Here is a 22,792-nt window from a genome sequence, read left to right on the forward strand (position 1 = left end):
AGTAAAAGATGTTACAGTACAAGTTAATTTAACTGGTATCAAACATGGTACATATTAGGAAATATAAGGAGGGCACTGTGGCTTTTCTAGAAACTGGATAGAAATAGGTATTTTATTCCTTAATAATATTGTCCTGCTACACTATTTTAAATCCTTTGCGAATTTACAAGATTGATATGGGATCCGCTCATTGTGTTTCAATATTTGCAACTACAGTATGTAGCCTGCACGCCTTAATCATTCCTGTTGGGGGTTCTTCCTTCAGATCTTCATAGGAAGGTCCATGTTTTCTCCAATCATGTGCCAAGGACCTGTTTTCCACAATCTACCACATTTGGATATCATATAACTTACCACCTCTAGATGGTCCCAAATCAAATTGGAAAGAATTAGGCCAAGATGCTCGGGAGCAGAATTCGGATTCATTTATTTTCCTTGGCTATCTATATAGGAAAATTCCTCTTAAGATTTACATGGTACCATCACAATTGAAGAGAGCCTTTCTTTTAAAACTATGCAGTAGGGGATGTAGGGTGGACTGCATCTTGCTCCATTAATTTTGGTCACGTCCTAAATTAGCCCCGATTTAGAAGGCTACACAAGGACTTATTTCTCATTTCACAGACGTCAGTGTTCCGGCATCCCCCTCTTATTTCTTGATACCTCAAAATATTTTCGGGATTGCCAGACCTATGCACATTATAAAATTGCTTTATATTGGAAGTCTCATTCTATTCCCTCTATGGTCGATATAACCTCTGCTCTGTGGGATACATATCACAGTATCTGTCCAGTATAGTGGACAATGCCAAATTGCCGTATTTTCGGGATAATAAATGTCAAAAATAAGTGTATTTCTGGATACAAATACACCTATTTTTTTTACAAATTTCCTTTAGTAAATTTCTCCCATAATAGCTTTGTAAAAAAAAATGTATATATATATATATATATATATATATCCATTCTGTATCTATTTCCCCACCAGCTGTGGTATCATAATTTCAGAATTATAAACAAAAGCACCAAGTTTTTGATTGTAACAAATATGCAATGTTAGGATGCTGCATTACCATGCTTTTCATTTAGGCTACAATATTTAACTTGTCTTTTTGTTTTTTCCCTACAATCATTTTTTGATGTGAACTTTACGTACTCTATATAGTATGGATGTCCGTCTCTGCTTCTCATATATGCTGAGTACAGGGAATGCCTCCTACAAGAATAATATTAGTAAGTATGAATAAATACCATTAGAATATGTAGTATTTGCAAATCTGCTGGCCATGGCTCCCATCATAATTAAATAGAGAGTGGATTTGAAGTTGTTAGATGATTTCTATTGGAATGTGGGTGAGTTCATCGACTTTTTAAGTGGATCTGTGACATTTAAAGCAATAATGTAGAACAATTGTTTTAAATACAGTATAAAGCATACTTCTCGATTGTCCTGATTAAGGTGTCAGTAAATCCCTGTAATCAGGGATACAGTACTGATTGGAAGTCTTTTCTGTCTGATTTTCAGAGCTTTGCATTGCATGCAGCTGTGCATTGGTCTTAAAGTATGTGTTTAAGTTGTAGGGAGTAATAGTGTTATGTATTATGTAATAATAGCAGATATAACATGCTTTTATTTATTATATATTGTCTGTACAATGCCACCTCCTGGAAAGCAGAAATATTGCATAATATCCATAAACTGTATTAAGAGTTTAACCCTGAGTATTTGTGTAATTTTGTTCATATGAATTTAATTCATGCTTTTAGAAAATAAATACAAAATAATTGATCTTCCTGTCATTGTTTTCTTATGGTTTTTCTGTGTTTCATGCCCCCCACAGCATTGCAGTACACAGTGGACGCTGACTTCGACAGACGACCTGCCCGAGTACGATTTCTGGGGGCTCCTGCCAGTGTATACAAGGGCTACTTCTCAATGCCAGAGACCAAATGCCGGAACCACCAGCTTTTTTTGCTGGTAAGTGTCTTACCTGTACATATAGATGTACATCTTTATACTTTGTGGAGCTGATGCAGATTTGCAAACAAAATGGGTGTAAATTGCTTAATACAAAAACAACCAGCACTCAAAAATATTTATCTGCATCAATATACAGAGCCAAAGACATGTCAAGGTGTTTCCACCTCTGTATTACTACTGTATGGGACTGATTTAATGCCAAGTCATCATCCTTGTACTGGATATTTCAGTGATGGAGAACCTTGGCACTCCAGCTGTTGTTGAAATACACATCACAGCATTCCCTGCTACATGTGTAGTTCAACAACAGCTGGAGTGCCAAGGTTTCCAATTATATATTTGTACTTTCCAAAAAGTCATATATGTGTATTTCTATACTGCTGCATGTGGCACATTTACATGAGCAGGCCCATACTGTACTTGGCCTCCATTTGCACATCTTTTTCCTCTCCTGTCCCTCTCCTCCAGTAGTAAGATGTCACTAGTGCTACATACTGTATGTACTGCACAAGTCTTACATCAAAGCAGAATTTCATTTCGGAGCCGCTTCAATTGCCTGGCAGTGTTGGCTATAACAAAATATGTTTAACCCCATGACACTAGGGACATCTCTCTATGAGCCTTCATTAAGCAGAGGAGCAGGTAATGATGGCCGCTACATGGTCTCTACATGAGTTTCTCAGTTATCTCCTTGGGGCAGAATTTACTGAGAGGTCTTCATACAGTTTTGGGCATGCAATATGTAATAATCCTGTGTAGTGTTTAGTGGGACACAATATTTCCTAGGAGAGATAAGTGACTGATTGGATAAATTCTATGAAATAGACATTATTTGTTACCTTTTTTAGGTACTTTCCCATAGAAGTATATAGACAGCCTATATACCAGGTGGTATTTCCAAAGCAGTTTCTAGATTGTACTTTATGTCCCAGGAGAAAAGGTACCGGGAGAAGAGGGCAATGGCCCTCTCTGTGCCACCTGCATCTACATATGTGTCCACAATGACCCAGTGTTTATGCACCCTCTGGCACAAAACAATCAGCGTGACCTAGAGACACTCTGCCATGCAGAGCAGTTCCCATATTTTAAGTTATTTTTCTTAACTGTTGCATCACAGCCACATGCAGAGGCTCGCCGTGTACCAGCCACACTATATAGTTGCAATGGAATTGGAATAAAGTTGTAGATTGAGGATAATGATATGGGGTGCAAGGCAGGGTGTGGTAGCAGAACTCTTGTCTTTTTACTTAGATTATTGACTCACTCATGCACAGAAGTACTTACATTGCCAACACCAGTAGTCTGTGTCAGTGTACCTTTGTACATTTGTCCATTGTTGTCACATTAGCCACTAGCCATGCCAATGCATATTTTGGGAACAAGTCAGTGGCAGGAAACTTGGTGAGGCTAGTCACAAAGTCCACGAGCAAAGATGTATGTGGACACCTTTTTAGTACAGAACATGCAGAATAAATACATGTTCTCAGGAAGTACTTAAGTCCTTGGACGTGTTCTTTTCCTCTTCTGTAAAGCTTAAGATACAAAAACCAGTGAACACAAAAAAACAATAAAATTACCCTGTTTGTTTCATTGGTACTAAATTGGCTGTGTGGTGTAAAGTACTGTTGGAATACTTGTATCATATATAATGTGTAACCCCTTTAAGAAATTTCCCAGAAAAGTTATGTATTGCAACTTGTAAATATTGCATAGATGTCATTGGCCATTGCAGTAGTATATTATGGTGTTCTCGGCGCTTCTATCCAAACCTTATGATTTGTGAAGGTTTATAGAGAAGCCTTATAGTGTCACACTTTAAGAATGTTATTTTAGGATTGTTACGTTTTCTTTTCTATTGTCGATTCTTAAAAAACTAGGCTATGGTGGTGTCTAGGTTTAAACTGATTAATAAAGTCAATAAGATTCTCATAGAGGAAGTGAGTAATTATAGGTACTATATTTGGATTTGGTATCTTTATATTATTGTCCCGGGTAGCAATATGATCCAAGTGTCTTTTTATTTTCCAGTTTAGTTTACACTGACAACCTGAACATTGTAAAGTGAGTCCCTCAGACAGGCGATTTTACAGTTTTAATAAAACATTTAAAAGCTTCTTGGATTTATCTGTGGAGGTTTGTTTGTTGTGGGATTAATTAAAGCCCATAAATTACATATAGAGAATTTTTTGTTGAGTTTATTCATCTCTTAATGTGGTTTGTTGTTCTGTCTATAGTGCCATCTAGAACCACATTAAAGTCCTCTTCTAAGAGTACTTAAGTTTCTAAGTAGGCATAATGGTACAGTATCTGTTCTGAGTAGAATTTTTCATTGTGTTACAGGCTTCGACTGACAAACAGGGCTTACATAGTTACATAGTTACATAGTAGGTATGGTAGAAAAAAGACTTGCGTCCATCAAGTTCAACCTAGGTTTTAATACTGTAGCTTATCCCTTGCTGTAAAGACAGATTATGATTACTAATTGTACCCATGGATGTTATTAACCAATAAATGTTTATCCAACCTTATTTTAAACGTATCTATTGTCTCCGCTGACACCACATCCCCTGGAAGATCGTTCCAAAATTTGACTGCTCTGACCGAAAATAAGTTTTTTCTTCTAAGGGAACAACAACTTTTTTCTTCTAATCTAAACTTGTGCCCTCGTGTCCTAGATTCCTTTCTAGCAGTAAAAAGGGTGTTTGACAGTTCCTTATATTGGCCCCTGATATATTTGTACATGTTGAGCATGTCCCCTCTTAAACGTCTCTTCTGTAGTGTAAATACTCCCAAATTTCTTAATCTCTCCTCGTAGCTTAAATTCTCCATTCCCCAAATTAGTTTGTTGCTTTTCTTCGGATTTTTTCTAATTCTATGATGGGTACATGATGGGTACACGGGAAACCCTCAGTGAGCCCCACTGCGTGGGGGCTCACCTTCTCTTCTAGTGATCCGGTTCCACACCATGCACTTTAATTATACCTTATACATATGTTACATTATACTGCACAGAACTATAGTGTATTTTCTGCAGTGAATTCCTGTAATTAATCTGGTACATTATAATGCATGCACTATCAGTATTTACTATACATATTTATCAAGGGGCCCGGACCAAACACTCTATAATAGTTAGTCACATTAATTTGGTAACTGACCACACTCCCTCTAGAGGCTGGCCACACCCCTAAGCATTGACCTCTACCACTGAATTCCCCTGGTGTGCTCTTCATGCCCCCCCATAGATATTGTAATTTTGTCAAGACGAGGTTTAGAACTTTGGGAGTATTAAGCCTGACACTTTCCAGATTAAGACATTTATGGCTGGGCTGGGTAAAGTGTCATGAAGCATGAGGACAAATACATAAGGGGTTTTCAGTTTTTTTGTGATTCACAAGGTATTTATATATGAAAAGGGGGTACATGTGGAGTATCACGGCTACCATCGTATGGCATTGTATGCCATATGTAGTGGCATATGATGGCATACGATGCGATGTTTTACCGATTTTTGAGCATTTTTGCTCAAAAATCGTATGCCATCGCATGGCATCGTATGCCATATGTAGTGGCATATGATGGCATACGATGCGATACGATGTTTTACCGATTTTTGAGCATTTTAGCTCAAAAATCGTATGTATGGCATCCGATGCGATGGCACCCGATTTTGCACTGAAATGCATCAGAATGCATTGAAATGTGTATTAAAGTAGTGAAATGCCCCCAAATGCCATTTTTCATAGTGCACCACCCCCACTATCAACGCCAACCCGAAGCGTGGCGAGCGCAGCGAGCCCGCGAGGGGTGGCGGTACGCGTCCTACGACCTTTTCATACCCCCACTATCCACGTCGGCGTGGAGTTGAGAATAGAATTGTGTGGCGAGCGCAGCGAGCCACCGAGCCCGAAGCGCGGCGAGCGGACGCGGATACCTGTGAAGCCCGCGAGGGGACGCCTATAGCTGTGAAGGTATCCGCGTCCGCTCGCCACGCTTCGGGCTCGGTGGCTCGCTGCGCTCGCCACACTATTCTATTCTCAACTCCACGCCGACGTGGATAGTGGGGGTATGAAAAGGTCGTAGGACGCGTACTGCCGCCCCTCGCGGGCTCGCTGCGCTCACCACGCTTTGGGTTGACGTTGATAGTGGGGGTGGTGCACTATGAAAAATGGCATTTGGGGGCATTTCACAAGTTTAATACACATTTCAATGCATTCTGATGCATTTCAATGCAAAATCGGGTGCGATCGCATCGCATCACATGCGATTTGATCGCATGCGATGCGATTTTTAGCATACGATCTGCATACGATGCAGGTCGTGGGAGCCGTGATACTCCACAAGTACCGAAAAGGGTTTAGAAAAGTTAAAATAAATTGAGGCCAGTGGGGTTTACAAAAGAGGTTTCAACTAGTGTGAAGGCAAAAAGGTTGTCATCTAGGAAATATAAGAAGAATCAATATAATGAGACAAAGAGGTGAGGTGGAGAGAGGCAAATAATGTAATCAGACATCTAAAGGCATAAGCTGGGGAGAAAATATCGGTACTTGTGTATTTTGGCGGCGCCCATCCCATCGCATCGCATACCATAACGCATACGATGGTATGCGATGCGACGCGATATCGTACGATAGTGCACGATGGCATACAATTTTGAAATTGTATGCCATTGTACATGGCATACGATGCCATACGATGCGATGCGATTAAACATTGTATAAGCACCCTAAAGGGTGCTTATACAATGTAAAGCACCCAAATGGGTGCTTACAATGTTAAATGCACCCCCACGCCACCCCTCCACTATAAACGTGAACCCGAAGCGCAGCGAGCCCGCGAGGGGCGGCGGTACGCGTCCTACGACCTTTTCATACCCCCACTATCCACGTCGGCGTGGAGTCGAGAATAGAATAGTGTGGCGAGCGCAGCGAGCCACCGAGCCCGAAGCGTGGCGAGGGGACGCGGATACCTGTGAAGCCCGCGAAGGGACGCGTTTACCTGTGAAGGTGTCCACGTCCCCTCGCGGGGCTCGCTGCGCTCGCCACGCTTCGGGCTCGGTGGCTCGCTGCGCTCGCCACACTATTCTATTCTCAACTCCACGCCGACGTGGATAGTGGGGGTATGAAAAGGTCGTAGGACGCGTACCGCCGCCCCTCGCGGGCTCGCTGCGCTCGCCACGCTTCGGGTTCGCGTTTATAGTGGGGGGGTGGCGTGGGGGTGCATTTAACATTGTAAGCACCCATTAGGGTGCTCATAAGCACCCTTTAGGGTGCTTATACGATTTTTTATCGTATAGGGGGCAAAATCGCGTCGCATCGTATGCCATCGGGTGCATGGCATGCGATGCGATGCGATCCGTTCATCGTACGACGGACATCGGGGGCGCCGCCAAAATACACAAGTACCAAAATATCTTAGTCTGTAGGCAGGGCAAGCGACCGTGGGGGGTAAAAGGGGACACTCATACTGGGCCCCAACCTTGTGAGGGGCCCCAAGGCTCTGAGGGGCTCAGGGGCTGTAAGCATGGCTGCAGCAGTGCAGCCCTAGCAATGGTTTAGAAAGGTGCTACCTTCCCACCTGGCTGCTGGAAGGAATCTTCCGCGGACCCCAATCCAGTAACCCCCCTCGGTCTGGTCACCTGTCCGGCTACCAGTACTAATGCGACATCACGCAAAACAGTGAGCCATATCACGCACAATTCTCTGCCCTTCCATCAGCCCTGCTCTATTGCACAGTGAATATTAATTATTATTTTTTTTCTAATAATAAAAACACATTCTATGTAATAAAAATCTGGGTGTGCAGTTGGGGGGTCCCAGAGATATCAGTGTACTGGGCCCCAAGATTTCTGTCTGTAGGTGAAGGGGCAAAACTTTCTTCAAGCACATTGACTGTTCTGTTATAGAGTGGGCCTACGGTACATGGATCAAACCAACCAGTAAATCAGAAAGCAAATGCTAATTTACTCTAATCTCCACCACATGAATATATGGAGAACCCACTCACATGTCATTCACTACGTTTGAGCAATTGGCATTTCTTAACATAGTACGTGATTCATTTACTCCGTCGTTACTTAGCATTATGTATGATTACTCATTTTTTTATATTTCTGCATCCTTATATTACTATTGTATGTTGCCCATTTCCTGCCCCTATGTAGGTCTCTTAAAACCTTTTTGTAGCTGAGTGTCATGTCTTAATGTGATATTATGTGTATTATTTCAAGAAACATTATGTTATAACTGTACATAGAATAGAGTATTGTGCCCTCAATACATTGTGATGGTCACTGAACTATTACTCTCAGTAGTCTTAGCTACTTATCGTATAAATGTGGAGACATCCTAACCATTTAATGTAACTCATCAGTGACATGCTTAGCTTCCTTTTTTCCCCTTCTCCCATACCTTGATTCATACTATTGTGCATGTCCTATAGATTGTAAGCTTGCGAGCAGGGCCCTCCTACCTCCATGTCGGTTTGTATCTACCCAGTTTGTTTAATCACTGTTGTTTCCAATTGTAAAGCGCAACGGAATATGCTGCATTATATTAGAAACTGTAAATAAATAAATAATGGGTACTTATGTATTATCACGGCGGCCGATTTTTCCATCGGGTCAGAAAAATCGCATCGATCGCATCGCATGCGACCAAATCGCACATGTGACCAAATTGCGCATGCGCGATCACTGTGATCGACGCGATTTTTCCATAGGAATCAATGTTAAATGTTTCCAAATGTTCCCTGACACCCCATTTCACATTAGGGGCAATGTTAAATGCCCCCCAGACCCCCCCATTAGGTGTATGCCCCCTCATTATTAACGCCACCCCACCATCAACGCCAACCCGAAGCGTGGCGAGCGCAGCGAGCCCTCGAGGGGTGGCGGTACGCGTCCTCCGACCTTTTCATACCCCCACTATCCACGTCGGCATGGAGTTGATTTCATATAGTGTAGCAAACGCAGCAAGCCACCGAGCCCGAAGCGTGGCCAACGCAGTGAGCCCCTTAGAGGGGACGCGGAATACGAACCCGAAGCGTGGCGAGTGCACGCGGATTACTTAACATGTATTTTGCGTCCCCTTGCGGGGCTCGCTACGCTCGCCACGCTTTGGGCTCGGTGGCTCGCTGCGCTCGCCACACTATATGAAATCAACTCAACGCCGACGTGGATGGTGGGGGTATGAAAAGGTCGGAGGACGTGTACCGCCGCCCCTCGCGGGCTCGCTACGCTCGCCACGCTTTGGGTTGGCGTTGATAGTGGGGTGGCTTTAACAATGTGGGGGCATTTGGGCTAATACACCAAATGGGGGGGGGGGGCCCTGGGGGGCATTTAACATTGCCCCTAAAGTGAAGTCGGGTGTCAGGGACCATTTGGAACCATTTAACATTGATTCTTATGGGGAAATTGCGTCGATCGCATCGCATGTGCGATTTGGTCGCATGCGATGCGATCAACGCGATTTTACCGCAAAAATCGCGTCCATCGCATATGATTGTATGCCTTAAGTTAAGGCATACAATCAATCCAACCAGGCGCCGTGATAATACATAAGTACCAAATAATGTCTCACGCTTGTCATTTTAATTATTTTTTTAACCCAGGAAAATATCCGAGATAAATTGCGCCCAATCCATATTTCTCTGAAATACTCTGTTCTGGAGCAAGAGCAGAAAGGAGAAAATATTCTTGTCTCTCTTGACAACTTCCCTGTCCTGAACCAAGACCAGAGCCCAGAGCAAACAGTTGAGGTAAGTTTAATATGCTGTGTATATATTTTACAAAATATTTCTCTTGAAGATAATAATTTTTCTAGATATTATCTGCTGATAACAGGGTCCTCTTAATGAGGGTATAGTTTGGGGTGTAATGCTTTTGGTGCAACTGTCCTCATGCAGCTTTATTGTGCAGAAACAGAAAGGCAATAACTATACACAGGAAACTCCTAACTTACTAACAATACAAGCCGTTTTTTTTACCAGGCACAGTCTACTGGATATTCAAGCAGGTATCTCTCACAGAGACTCCATAGTCTCTCCTTCCCAAGCAGTGTCAGAGAGTATTGATCAGGCTGACAAACTTTTAACCGAACCAAACAGCCAAAGGCCCAAATTGGTCTTCTATGAGGTTCCTAACCCAAAGACACAGACTGGGCCTAATGAATGGAGAACCCTCCCTCTCTTCTAACATCCAACACCAGGTTGGCAAAAGCCAAATGCTCTAATCAGAGCCAATAAAATTCTCCTGGGGTTTTAAAACACATAGCTCACAAACTATTCCAGTGATCTTGATATATATATATAGATAACAAGGAAAAGAACGAGGCGGCACTCAGAAGACTTAAAGTAGGTAGGTCCTTTACTCCAACAGTTTCGGGGTCCCCGAAACTGTTGGAGTAAAGGACCTACCTACTTTAAGACTGCTGAGTGCCGCCTCGTTCTTTTCCTTGTTGTCTGGTGGATCATTTTGGACCTCCATAGGAAGGCACCACAGCCATAGTTCCTGGTTAATATCCATCCCAGTGGAATTTTATCTGAGTGCCGGGTCCCTTGCATGCTATATATATAGATATATATATAGGAGATGGTGGCACTCGCAGGTCTTGAATAAATGATAGCAGGAGACAGCAAGTCTTAAGCTTAAGACTTGTTGTCTCCTGCTATTATTTATTATAGACCTGCGAGTGCCACCTTCTCTCCCCTCTATCTTCAGTGTTACATTACACAGGAAGGCACACAGGCATCTACCCTGTTGTTTAACTATTGGAGTGCTGATCGCTACCCTGCTATATATAAAATTTTCTCTACAATAGTGAAATATATATATATCTATATATAAATCCTATTTTTCACTATTTTAGAGTACATTTTATATATATTTCATGTGACCCTTTCTGAACTTGTACCAGGATGGAATATATAATTCATAACACATATCTATAGATTGTAAGCTTGCGAGCAGGGCCCTCCTTCCTCTGTGTTTGTTTAATAGCTGTTTCCATTTGTAAAGTGCAATGGAATGTGCTGCGCAATATAAGAAACTATAAATAAATATCTGAGAATTCTCTTATACCAGATCATTATTCATTATTGTGTTGTAGATTAACTTCCAGAAGGAGTGTGGCACGGATAATGTGTGTAGGAGCAACTTACAGATGCAGTATGAGTACCTGTGGGAAGATATGGAGCCACTTCCAAGGTCAGAGCTCTCTCAATTAGGCTAGATTCCTGTAGCTATGCTCTTCCAATTACATAGAATCTCTTACACTACACTGCTTCTATTACTGCATATTAGGCCTGATGCTGTTTGACTCAGTAAGCTGTGAAGATCTATTTTACTCCTAACGCTCTATATCATCTGCCCACAGCATAAATGGGACGCAGATCCTTCACTATGATGTTAGTGTGAAGCGTTTCCTGTTACGTGTAACGGTAACTAATGCTCCTAGTGTGGCCTCGGCGGCTGATGATGCCCATGAGGCGTTCTTGAATATAACTGTTCCAGAGGAACTTCTCTTCAGGCGATCCGTGAGTAATTATCAGACTCCCCGCCTACATCTTACATCAGTTTCATCTGTACCATTCAGCTCATAATCAGGCTAATATCGCTTTTTTTTTTTTAGACAATTCAGAGTGGATCATGTGTATTTGAAGGGACTATCCTGTGTGAGCTTGGCAACCCCTTTAGAAGGAACCAGAAGGTGAGTACAGTAGTATACAGTGATAAGTAATCTATAGGCCGCTCATGCAGAGTCTATGTTCATATATGCAGCTATTACTCCTTCTCCTCCTTACTATTGGAGACGTTCGACAAAGGAGGGAAGGGGTAAACCTAGTGTGTATACAGTGACAACATATTTGTGTCATTGCCACTGAGGCAGACCCACATAGAATTACTGAAGTGCCTGTCAGTAGCGGCATCCCTTGCAGGTACAGTACCTGTAGGCTGGTGCATATACACGCATGAATTATGAAGGTAACCTACATTATTGACCTCTGACACACGTGAGTGCTTTCTTCATGGATTGTGCCTATAGTAACTGATTTTGGGGGTGAATCTTACAATTCATCTTTTGAAGAACATACCTGCAGTATTATATAGTTGTTGTTTTTTTTTATCAAATAAACCCTAATCAGGAATCTGTTTATCACTATTAAAAAACTGTTAACAATTTATTTTATTTATGACCTTTACCTGTATCTGGGTGCTAGCATGCCTGCTGTGCAGTGGCACACATCTTGGTGCATCCTAAGATGCCTACAGCTCACCTACATTATTCTTCCTGGTTTTATGCTGAGCTCCTAATTGTATAGAAGATCAAGTGGCAAATGATGGGATACTTGCAGAATATAACTCCATGTACTATAACAGTGCTTCTTATACTTTCTTGATTCATTTTTTTTTTTTACAGCGCCTCTAGGACAAAAATGTATTTATTGATAAATATGGAAACTTTTTTACAAATAAGTAAATTGTCCTTGGGTTCAATGGTAGTGTACATTTGTGTTCTTTTTATAATTTGCAAGCCATCAGCACTAGTTTTGTCTCTCACTTTGACAATAAATAATTTTATTTGGTTCTGGACCAAGACCAGAGGCACCCCTTCAAGAGCCTCACGGCAGACAGTGTGGGAACCACCGCACTATACTTTATATCAGGGTGTAGTTGGAACAGATATATGAACTTTGTATTTTTGGAGAGGTTGCTAAACTAATAATCTTCCAATGCAAGTATAAGAAGCAAAGGTTGACTCTTTAGACTATGTGGTAATGGATGCTGCTATAGATGTTTTATTATCTAAATAATAAATTTGCTTGTACCGCTTGATAGAGTAATCCTTGCTACCTATGCCGGACATACCCTTAATGAACACACATATTTCTGTAGTCAATGTGTATTAAACCTGACGGACCTGTTCTTCACCTATTTATGTGTTTTGTAGGCTGTTATCGACATCACATTTGAAGCATCTGGAATTGCCTTGAGGACCAGGGAAGTGATGACTGGACTGGAGCTATCCACGTAAGAGATGGCAACGGTGTGCTGGAGGATTCTGGGATGGATGGATTATTCATCTTGTATCTGGGGGGAAATGTAATAGGATGAGAGATTCAGAAAGTGAGAGATTTGGTAAAAAATCTCCAGTTTTTTAAAAGCGGCAATCATTTACACTGCAAAACCAGTTTTGATTTTGCAGTGTAAATGATTGCCGCTTTAAAAACCCTGGAGATTTCTTACCAAATCTCTCACTTTCTGAATCTCTCATCCTATTACATTTCACCCCTGCTGTTATTTGGCAGGACCTGCATCACCTATTTAGCATGGCAAAACAGATTCCTGCAAGGGCAGAATGTATCAAGAACTAGATTGCCGAGGGAGAGTGTTCAATGACAAGTTTTCTTGAATTGGTGTCAATGCATCCGCAGATTTTTTGAAACCACTTACAAACCACTTAATTTTTTTATGTAAGGATGAATAGAGGGGATAGAAAAGAATGAATTTTTTGTTGGCGCACAGAAGTAAGATGAAACATTATATATGTATGTTTTGTATTAAAATTACAATACTTTATTATTTATTATTAAAACTGTCAAAATATGTGAAATATCAAAGTACTGTATACAAATAAACACACAAATATATATATTATGTCTTAAAATTAGACTTATACATTGAAGGAGCTTCTTATGAGGTGGCTACTGTGCACCTATTAGTGTGGGGAAGCACTGAATATTGTTCAAATACCTGTGTTGCCCATACAAATTTCTACAGCTTATTTCTTAAAGCACTTTACTCTCTTAAGGTCCATATACACTGGGACATATGCAGCGCCGCTCGCCAGTGGGGCTGGTCTGGCGAGCCCCGGTGCTGGATGTATTAACATCTGTATTAACTTAAGGTCCATACACACTGGGTGACTATGCCCAGCATGTATGGACAGCGATGATTGCTATCATCGCTGGGGGGAAAGCCGCTCAGTGCATACACACTAAATGGCTTTCCCCCTGCCCGCGCCATCAGCAGGTAGAGGACAGTTTTGCATATTGCAGCGCTATGCAAAGCCATCCTCAAAGCCGCTCATCTGCTGGTATTACCAGCAGATGAGCGGCTTTCCCGGAGATGATGCGGGAGCGTGCAGCAGTGCTCACTGTTCATCACCGGGGCATACACACTGGGCGGCTTTGAGCAGAAAGCCGCTTGAACTTGCTGTTTTGATCGACTTTTAGCTCAAAATTGCCAAGTGTGTATGGGCCATTAGAGAGTAAAGTACTTTAAGAAATAAGCTGTAGAAATTTGTTTGTGCAACACAGGTATTTGAACAATATTCAGTGCTTCCCCACACTAATAGGTGCACAGTAACCACCTCATAAGAAGCTCCCTGAATGTATAAGTCTATTTTTAAGACATAATATACAATGCTCCATAAAGTTGGGGATTAAGACGACACAAGGACACTGTTGGTTTTATTAAACATATTTGTGTGTTTTTTGTATACAGTACTTTGATATTTCACATATTTCACAGTTTTAATAATAAAACATTTAAGATTGTAATTTTAATACAAAACATACATATATAATCTTTCGATTTACCTCTATGCGCCAACAAAAAAGACATCCTGACGGGAAACGGTTGTTTAGTCTACAGCAGGCTGGTTGACAGTCATTAGGTCTACACCATTAGGTCAACGTGCTGAAAGGTTGACATGGGGTTAGGTCGACATGATTCTAGGTCGACATGGGTTTAGGTCGACAGGTCATTATGTCGACACAAGCATAATCTCGCATGTGCAAACCCCGAACATCGGGGAAGGGGCCGAATTTGGACTCAAACGAATGGGTCTGAATAGGCCCCATAGATTTTATACAAACTCTGCACATACACGGTACAGTTTCCGTGTGCGATGAGATGTGCACTCCCGCGCACATCCCATCGCATAGCTCACATACTTTTTAAATTATATCACATGCAAATCGCATTGCATGCAGTGCAATCTGGTCCATAACGCATACAATAATTGTACCATGTATAGCCACCTTTAGGGCCATGGTGGGAACCAAAGCCATGACCTCAGTGCTGTGAGGCATGAAGGTGGCAATGCAATGTGACAAAGACGCACCAGAAGACTTTGCTGTTTGCAGACTGTATTCTGTATATAGGAGCTAACGTGATCTGCTCTCTGCATGACGTAGTTAATATCTGTTTTCTTTTTTACAGACTGAGTAAACAAACAGACCTTCATAAGCAATATGCTGAATTATTGGTAGATTATACGCTACAGACTTCATTATCTGTGTAAGTATTCCCTTAAATGATCTATACTGCTTTAAGATGGACCTATACTGTGATAGCCGGCAATTAGGCACCTGATATTGCAGTGTCTAAAGGACCGTACATGACAGGCCCCGTGCTGAGCAATGTGCTTAGGCACAGATCGCTCAGCACTCATCGTTGGCTCACAGGCGATGCAACCGGGATGTGAGCTGAGCGATCTGTGCTGACCAGTGTTCTCCGGTTAAAACATTGTCGATCTGACTAGATTTTGACTGCATGCAGTCAAGAACTAGTCAGAAGATAGCGACATCACCAGCGCTATGGCCTGTACACATGGAGTGATCCGTGCTTACTTTCTAAGTGATCTACACAGATTGCTTAGAAAGTAGCCCTAAATCGCCTCGTGTGTATGGGCCTTTAGGCTGCATAATGTGTTTTAAAGGATAACTGAAGTAGATATTGAGGTAAAACTTTGATTAAGGATAAAGGTGTCCATGTGGATAGTTAAGAACGAAAAGATGCCTTTTATTAAAAAAGAACCAATAGTAACCAATAGTTATCAATAGTAGGTTGCAAATTAGGCTAATGCGGGTACCAAGTATTCTTGCTAACCTTTAAATATTGCACATCCAGGTCGCCTGTCAATCTACAGACCTACTTCAGTGGCAGCGTGATAGGAGAATCCGCCATGGTGACAGAACAAGATGTGGGAAGCCATGTGAATTTTGATTTTACGGTAATGGAGGATAAATCAAGCAGAACTGACCCCATGCCTAAAAGTGTAAATGACAAAAATAAATCATTCAGCAATCATCTTTGTCTTTTAGGTGGGACTTTATGGTCAGCCCCTGGGGTCCTTGGGATCTCTAATCTTAGCTGTGGAATGGCCGTACGAAGTTGCCAATGGAAAATGGCTGCTATATCCTACAGAAGTGCTGGTGAATACAGGGAACATAACGCGGTGTCAACCTCCTGGGAATCTTATTGACCCTTTAAATCTCACAGTAAGTTTGTATTTTGCACAGTTTCTAGAATAGTTTATACCTTTTTTTTATTTTTGCATTAATATTTCAATGGGAAAAATAATTCTGCTTGTTATACTGATATTGTGATAAATTGCTATGTATTACAAACCTTTATCAACCATGATTTACTGTTTTCTAACATTAAGAATCCAAAGTTTGTGTGTCTTTCTTATTACTGAGAATTGTATAAATCTAAAAAATTGAAAATAAAAAAGCATTTTTCTGTGAAACACACACATGCACACACACAGGTTAAGCATTAGCTGGGCATGCAACTGGCATTAAACATTTTGAATGCAAACATTAGTTTATTAGTATAATAGGCTTTTGTTTTAAGAAGTCACAGCACCGTGCCAGTAGTCGCAGCATTCCGCTCCCCAAAAAAATTAGATTTAATTGTGATTACCATCACTATGGTTCTGATTCAGGAGGACGCAATACTAATGTTTGAGCAAATGAGCAAATATTTGCTACTGTGAACCCTACAGCATCTGCATTGCTGTGAGTACATGCAGATACCACTGTTGTGTATGGAGTCTCTGGCATGAAAACTGACATCACGAAACCATGAGCATTCCTGGGAGGACCATCAGATCCACCTAGCTGCCCCATATATGTCATTGGACACAGTCCCATTCACAGCCTTTAACCCCATTCAGCCCTTTGAGTGCCAAGTGAATTTGTCAAAATTGGTGTGAAAATTGCAAAGCAAACCTTTTTATTCATGATAATGACCTGTAATGTTTACGTTTATATGAAATATCATCTTTTTTTTTTTTACACAACATTTTTTATTTGAATTAATTTAAGAAATGTGAGCGACGCTGGCATTTTTAGCCAATATTTTGCACATCTCTCACAGAGATGTCGGCGTTTTTGGGGGGTATTTTTGCACATCTCTCACATAGAAGTTGGCACTCAAAGGGTTAAAGCGGCTTCAGATCCCAACCCGTAGGCAGCCAACAGAGTAAAGGAAATCCGTGGGAAAGCATAGTGGCCTGGGTGCAAATTACAGTAATTGAGATGTTTTTGGTAGGTGGCACACTTTTATGTTATTACCATGCCATGTGATAGTATAGTCTACATCAGAGGTTCTCAAATTGTGGGTCCCAAACATCTCAGCATGGGGGCTCAGCATGACCATCAGGCTATTGACTCCTGTGATTTCCCAGCCAGTGATCTCCTTGGGCTTAGAAATCTGAGGAGTTATCAAGCAGCTCCGCCCCCACTCCAGTGCTCTTCCGCTCCTGTCCTGTGGCATTGCTGCCTCCACTTGTGGCATTGCTGCCTCTGCTGCCACAAGCAGTCTGCACTCCTGGATCCCTCATCTCCATGTAGATATTCACATTAAGCAGACATGACAGTGAGGGCACTCCTGGGTCCTGGGCTTCTGAACTGTAGGTAATTTACAGATGAAACAGGCAGACTATACTGTGTACGTGTTGTCTGCTGGCCACACATATGGAGGCCATTCTGCAGTATCTTACAGGGGTCCTGTAATCATTTTTATTGTATGACGGGTCCCATAGTAAAATACTTACAGAACCCCTGGTCTACATTTCCAGTAGAAAAGCCATTGTTCTTGTGAACAGCCACCACCTTTGTTAAATAATCATTCAAAGGTACTAAAAATCAGAATTTACCCTAGGTACATTTACGTGGAAATACAGATGTGAGCTTTCAGAATACTTTATTTTCATTTCTTTTGAATGCTGTCTGTACATCACAGCTGGAACACATGATCTGCATCCACCTTAGCAACTTCATTTTTTCTGTTTTTTAGCTGTCCAACGGAAGAAGAAGAAGAGAAATTGGGGATTTGTCAGATGTTCAGACTTTGCCAGCTGTTAAAAGAGAGAGACCCAATACCTCACTGGTAAGAGCCATTTGAGAAGGGCAAACTGCATAACTAAGAACTTCACTGTTGATTCTATGGAATGGGAAAGCATGCTTCTTGGGAATGGTCATTGTCAGTTAGCAATGAATATTGATTTTGCCACTGATAGTTGATATTTTTGCCATTGATGGCTGAAGTACAATGGTTCTCAGCCACTGATGGCAGATACTCTGTAATGTTCCCCCTTTTGTTATTGGCTTACTGCTTAGCCTTTTACTGCCCATTATTTAAGCTTCCAGGTCTCCTTCTATTTTTCAGTGTAGTTCTCCATAAGAAGGATTGATGATTTGTCCAGATGGGTACACACTATACAATATGCTCCTTGAGTGATATCATTAGCAATGTTTCTCGAACTCCTGGGCAAACAATCTAGTGCATACACACTGAACAATATCATTCAGTGATGTCACCTGGCCCCAGCTCAAAACATGGTTATTGACAATATAGTCTAAATTTAAGATAATATTCAGATAACGGAAGACATCGTTAACGACCTACATGACCGATGTGCATTGTTATCGCTATAGTGCATACCCACTAGATAATATACATGATATATCATTAACGATATTGTCCTCCTGTGTGTTGTTAACATTGTGCTGTAAAACAAAGTCTGTGATTTCCAAGCTTAAGTGCTTTGGTGTGCCATTGCTGGCATGAACACAACCCCACAATGGCACATCACAGGCATCACCTACAATTTAGTCAGCCCCAAAGGATAGGTTCTAGATCCCGTGTGTCTTAGAGTTGTTGCTGTAGTATTTTTTTCCTCACTGTCTTTTACACTCATTCAAATGTCCTTTTTTCACAGAAATGTGGCGGTGGGGGTGCAAAATGTGTACGCATTCTGTGCCCTCTAGATGACATGAAGCTGTCAGCCAATATCATTGTGCATGCAAGAGTCTGGAACAGCACATTTCTCGAGGTGAGGGAGATTTCTGAATTATTATATGGTGGAAATTCTTTGAATAATTAGTCCAGTTGTCCTTATTTGTATTGTAACTACATTGATGCACTTTAGGGCTGAGTCTGATGCACTGACAATCAGGGGCGGTTTAGCCATAGACCTTACAGGGAATATTGCCGGTAGGCCAGCACTCCTGTGAGGCCAGCTGTCAGTTAATGACTTAAAAAAAAAAAAAAGATGTGTGCAGGCTAGTGACCCCAACGCAACAAATACTCATCTAAGGCGTGTGCCCATCTATATCCATTGTGACATCTATTACAGGGACAGGAGTAAGTGTAACAATATCTGGGGTATTTCTGGGCACCAGATTATGGTAATGAGTTGTTTGTATCCTTGATGGAGGTTTGGGGTCTCAGTTTAGTCTCAGTGAGGGGAAGGGGTATTATGTAAAATGTGCAGGTTTGTGCTTTATCGCAGCAGACTGCCTAGCTTATTGAAACCAATGGCTTCCACACAGGTGTAACAAGGTATTAATCCCACCTATTTTGGTATTGGTTCTGCCTACATTTGATTTGGTGCCGCACACTGGAGGCCACCTCTAGATTTTTTATACAGAGCCACTTTTAAATCCCGATCCGCCCCTGCTGATGATAATCATGCAAATGGTCAACTGTTCATGCGTCATAGTGGCAAAAGAGTTGCAGCATTGATTAAGATGCACATAACTTGTCTAATGGCTATCTTGGGTGTAGAGTGGGATGGGGCTGTTCAGATGCATGAGTGGGTCCATTTTATGTAATGGATGTGTCACAGAAGTTGGTGCAGACTCAAATAAAAGATCACGTACAATGGAGCCATACTTATGAACAATCTGCACTTATGGTGCAATGACCAATAATGGCATCTCAGTGTGGGTACAAATTAGAGCATCGGCCATTCATTCCAATGGTTAGGCAGAATTTCCTTCGGCTTGGACCAGCGGAGATTGACTATACACACTAGAAAATGTTCTGAATGAAGGAACATCATCTCATTCCGTTCTTCTTTATACTGCAATGGGGTTCCATGAGCTATCTTCTGGTTGGCTGCATTCTACCCTCGGGAACAAGCAATCATGTTTATGTAGAAGGATGCAAGAGCAGCAAAAGATGCAGACAGAGATGCTGGTGTTATTAGTCCGTTGTACATTTATTTTCTGTTCCCAAATTAACTGCCATTACTGGAGGCCAATTTCATGGTGCCTCTATGTGAGGGGTTTGGAGGTTCGATACCCGGTTCATGTTGTATTGTGTCTTTTTTTAGCTGTCGCTCATTGCTTGTCAGCAGCGCGGACACTGCCCAGGTGTCCGCCGCTGCTGTTCCCCCTGCTGCCGCTGCTACGGTGTCGCCTCGGCGGGGTGCCGGTGCCCGGAGACGGGCGGCTCGGACACGGGCGGCCCGGACACTTCTGCCAGGCGACGCAGGATCTCGGAATGTCATGTCCGCCCGGCCGGCTCGCGTCACTTCCGCCCGGCCGGTGGATGCTGGTAGTGTACAGGCCGCGTCGCTTGGCAGTTGCCTAACTCAGGCGTGCTCTCGGCCTCCTGATTCTAATTAATTATTACTGGGGGCCGGTCTGGCAGTGGCAGCTGATTGGCCAGTGATATCCTTTTTAGGGATCTGGCCTAGTACAGTGATATTGCTTCATGCAGTGTGTCCTGGCCACACTGCTGTCATGGTCCGGCCTTGTTTTGTCTCGGTCCAGTCACGTATTGGTCCTGTCTTGGTCACGTCCTGGTACTGTCTTGTCCTGGTCCCATCCTGGGTCGGTCTTGTCCTGGTCCAGTCCTGGTCAGCGTTGCTGTCGTCCAGTCCTGCCAGTCGTTCCCGGCCTGCACTACTCCATTCTGTGCTGCCGGGGTCTGCAGTCTGGTCGCATAAGTGCTCCGGTGGATGGTTGTGGGTTTATGCCTGTTTTTGGGTACCGTCAGTTTTTGTGTATCCAATATTTGCTTTGGCGTGTTTTTGTTTGGTGGCACTCCGGTCAATTTGTATCTGGTGTCTGTGACTAGGTCACACTCCCCGTCCTTGGCCTGGTGCTGTCAGTCAGGGTGTTCCATCCAGATAGCGCCCATTAGTTAGATCTCCTTTTGGCACTACCTCTGACGATTGCCGCAGTTTTGTAACCTCATAAGACCTGGTTGCATCGGGGGTTGGAGCGGGCCTAACTTGCTCCTTCGAATGCGGTGACTATAGGTGAAGTCTAGCTATCTGCAGACCTTGGTCATTGGTCTGAGGAAGTCAACAGAGTCAGTGTAGGGTACGTCGTGGGCGTTCTAAACAGCGGTCCGGACTGAGGGCTCCACCCACCACTTCACGCACGTACCCGCCATGTTACATTGCTGGCCAATAGATACAATATATTTTCTTGTTCCAAATGGAGACTACCTGGGGCAGAGACATAATGACCACTTCCCTTCTCCTACACCTCCTACCTTGCTGACCCTTTTCAGAGGGGGCAGTAATATCAGAAAGTACGATACATGTTTATTTTTTGTTTTATTTATCAGCAATGTTGTACTAAACATCCGTCACTTCTATACCCCCAGGATTACAGACACGTTGACAGAGTGTGGGTGGAAGGATCAGCAGAACTTTATCTAAAAACTGATATTCAGTCCATAAACATGCAGAGTCACCATGTCACAGTATGTATATCTGTATACTATGCAAGTGATGTTCATGTGCATATAAACTCCTTTACATAATATCTAATATCATGTGTTTAGAATTGGTGAGTTCTGATATTATCATTTCAGTGTTCATTAGGAAACATTTCGGTACTCTTTACCTAGCACGGCGCCCACGATCTTGATCGTGGGCATCGTGAGGTAAAAAATCGTGTCGGTCGCGTCGTATGCGGGCTAAAGATGCCCGCACGCGACGCGATGTCCACGATTTCTCATTGAAAACCATGTTAAACATGGACATCGTGTCGGTCGCGTCGCGGCCGGCCATAAATGTGCACACGATGGCCGCGACGCGATGCCCACGATTTGCCATAGGAATCAATGTTAAAAGGCCCGATGGACACGATTTTAATGTTAAATGGCTGAATGGACCCGATTTTACCATAGGAAACAATGTTAAATGGGCCTTAGAGCCCAAATACTTACCCTGAACTATGAAATGGCCCCCCCAATTGTTTACGCCACCCCACGATCAACGTCAACCCGAAGCGTGGCGAGCGCAGCGAGCCCGCGAGGGGCGGCGGTACGCGTCCTCCGACCTTTTCATACCCCCACTATCCACGTCGGCGTGGAGTTGAGAATAGAATAGTGTGGCGAGCGTAGCGAGCCACCGAGCCCGAAGCGTGGCGAGCGCAGCGAGCCCCGCGAGGGGACGCGGATACCTTCACAGCTATACGCGTCCCCTCGCGGGCTTCACAGGTGTCCGTGGCGACGCGGGCACCTGTGAAGCCCGCGAGGGGACGCGTTTACCTGTGAAGGTATCCGCGTCCCCTCGCGGGGCTCGCTGCGCTCGCCACGCTTCGGGCTCGGTGGCTCGCTGCGCTCGCCACACTATTCTATTCTCAACTCCACGCCGACGTGGATAGTGGGGGTATGAAAAGGTCGGAGGACGCGTACCGCCGCCCCTCGCGGGCTCGCTGCGCTCGCCACGCTTTGGGTTGACGTTGATCGTGGGGTGGCGTAAACAATTG

The 22,792-nt window shown here is 42.9% G+C and overlaps 1 protein-coding gene across 2 annotated transcripts in view; it reads left to right on the forward strand.

Moving 5' to 3' along the window:
- ITGA3 (integrin subunit alpha 3) overlaps positions 1 to 22,792 on the forward strand; it is a 79,649-nt gene that overhangs the window by 49,859 nt on the left and 6,998 nt on the right. For both annotated transcript variants that reach the window (XM_083147364.1, XM_083147363.1), the window contains exons 11-23: positions 1,166 to 1,233; positions 1,842 to 1,978; positions 9,593 to 9,739; positions 11,089 to 11,186; positions 11,356 to 11,515; positions 11,611 to 11,688; positions 12,931 to 13,010; positions 15,207 to 15,284; positions 15,897 to 15,999; positions 16,091 to 16,267; positions 18,072 to 18,164; positions 18,997 to 19,110; positions 21,681 to 21,779. In XM_083147364.1, the coding sequence (XP_083003490.1) occupies positions 1,166 to 1,233; positions 1,842 to 1,978; positions 9,593 to 9,739; positions 11,089 to 11,186; positions 11,356 to 11,515; positions 11,611 to 11,688; positions 12,931 to 13,010; positions 15,207 to 15,284; positions 15,897 to 15,999; positions 16,091 to 16,267; positions 18,072 to 18,164; positions 18,997 to 19,110; positions 21,681 to 21,779 (1,432 nt within the window). The remainder of the gene's footprint in view (positions 1 to 1,165; positions 1,234 to 1,841; positions 1,979 to 9,592; positions 9,740 to 11,088; positions 11,187 to 11,355; positions 11,516 to 11,610; positions 11,689 to 12,930; positions 13,011 to 15,206; positions 15,285 to 15,896; positions 16,000 to 16,090; positions 16,268 to 18,071; positions 18,165 to 18,996; positions 19,111 to 21,680; positions 21,780 to 22,792) is intronic.

The sequence above is a fragment of the Crinia signifera genome, chromosome 6 (genome assembly GCF_055691185.1).
Source record: "Crinia signifera chromosome 6, ASM5569118v1, whole genome shotgun sequence".
Classification (NCBI taxonomy): Eukaryota; Metazoa; Chordata; class Amphibia; order Anura; family Myobatrachidae; genus Crinia; species Crinia signifera.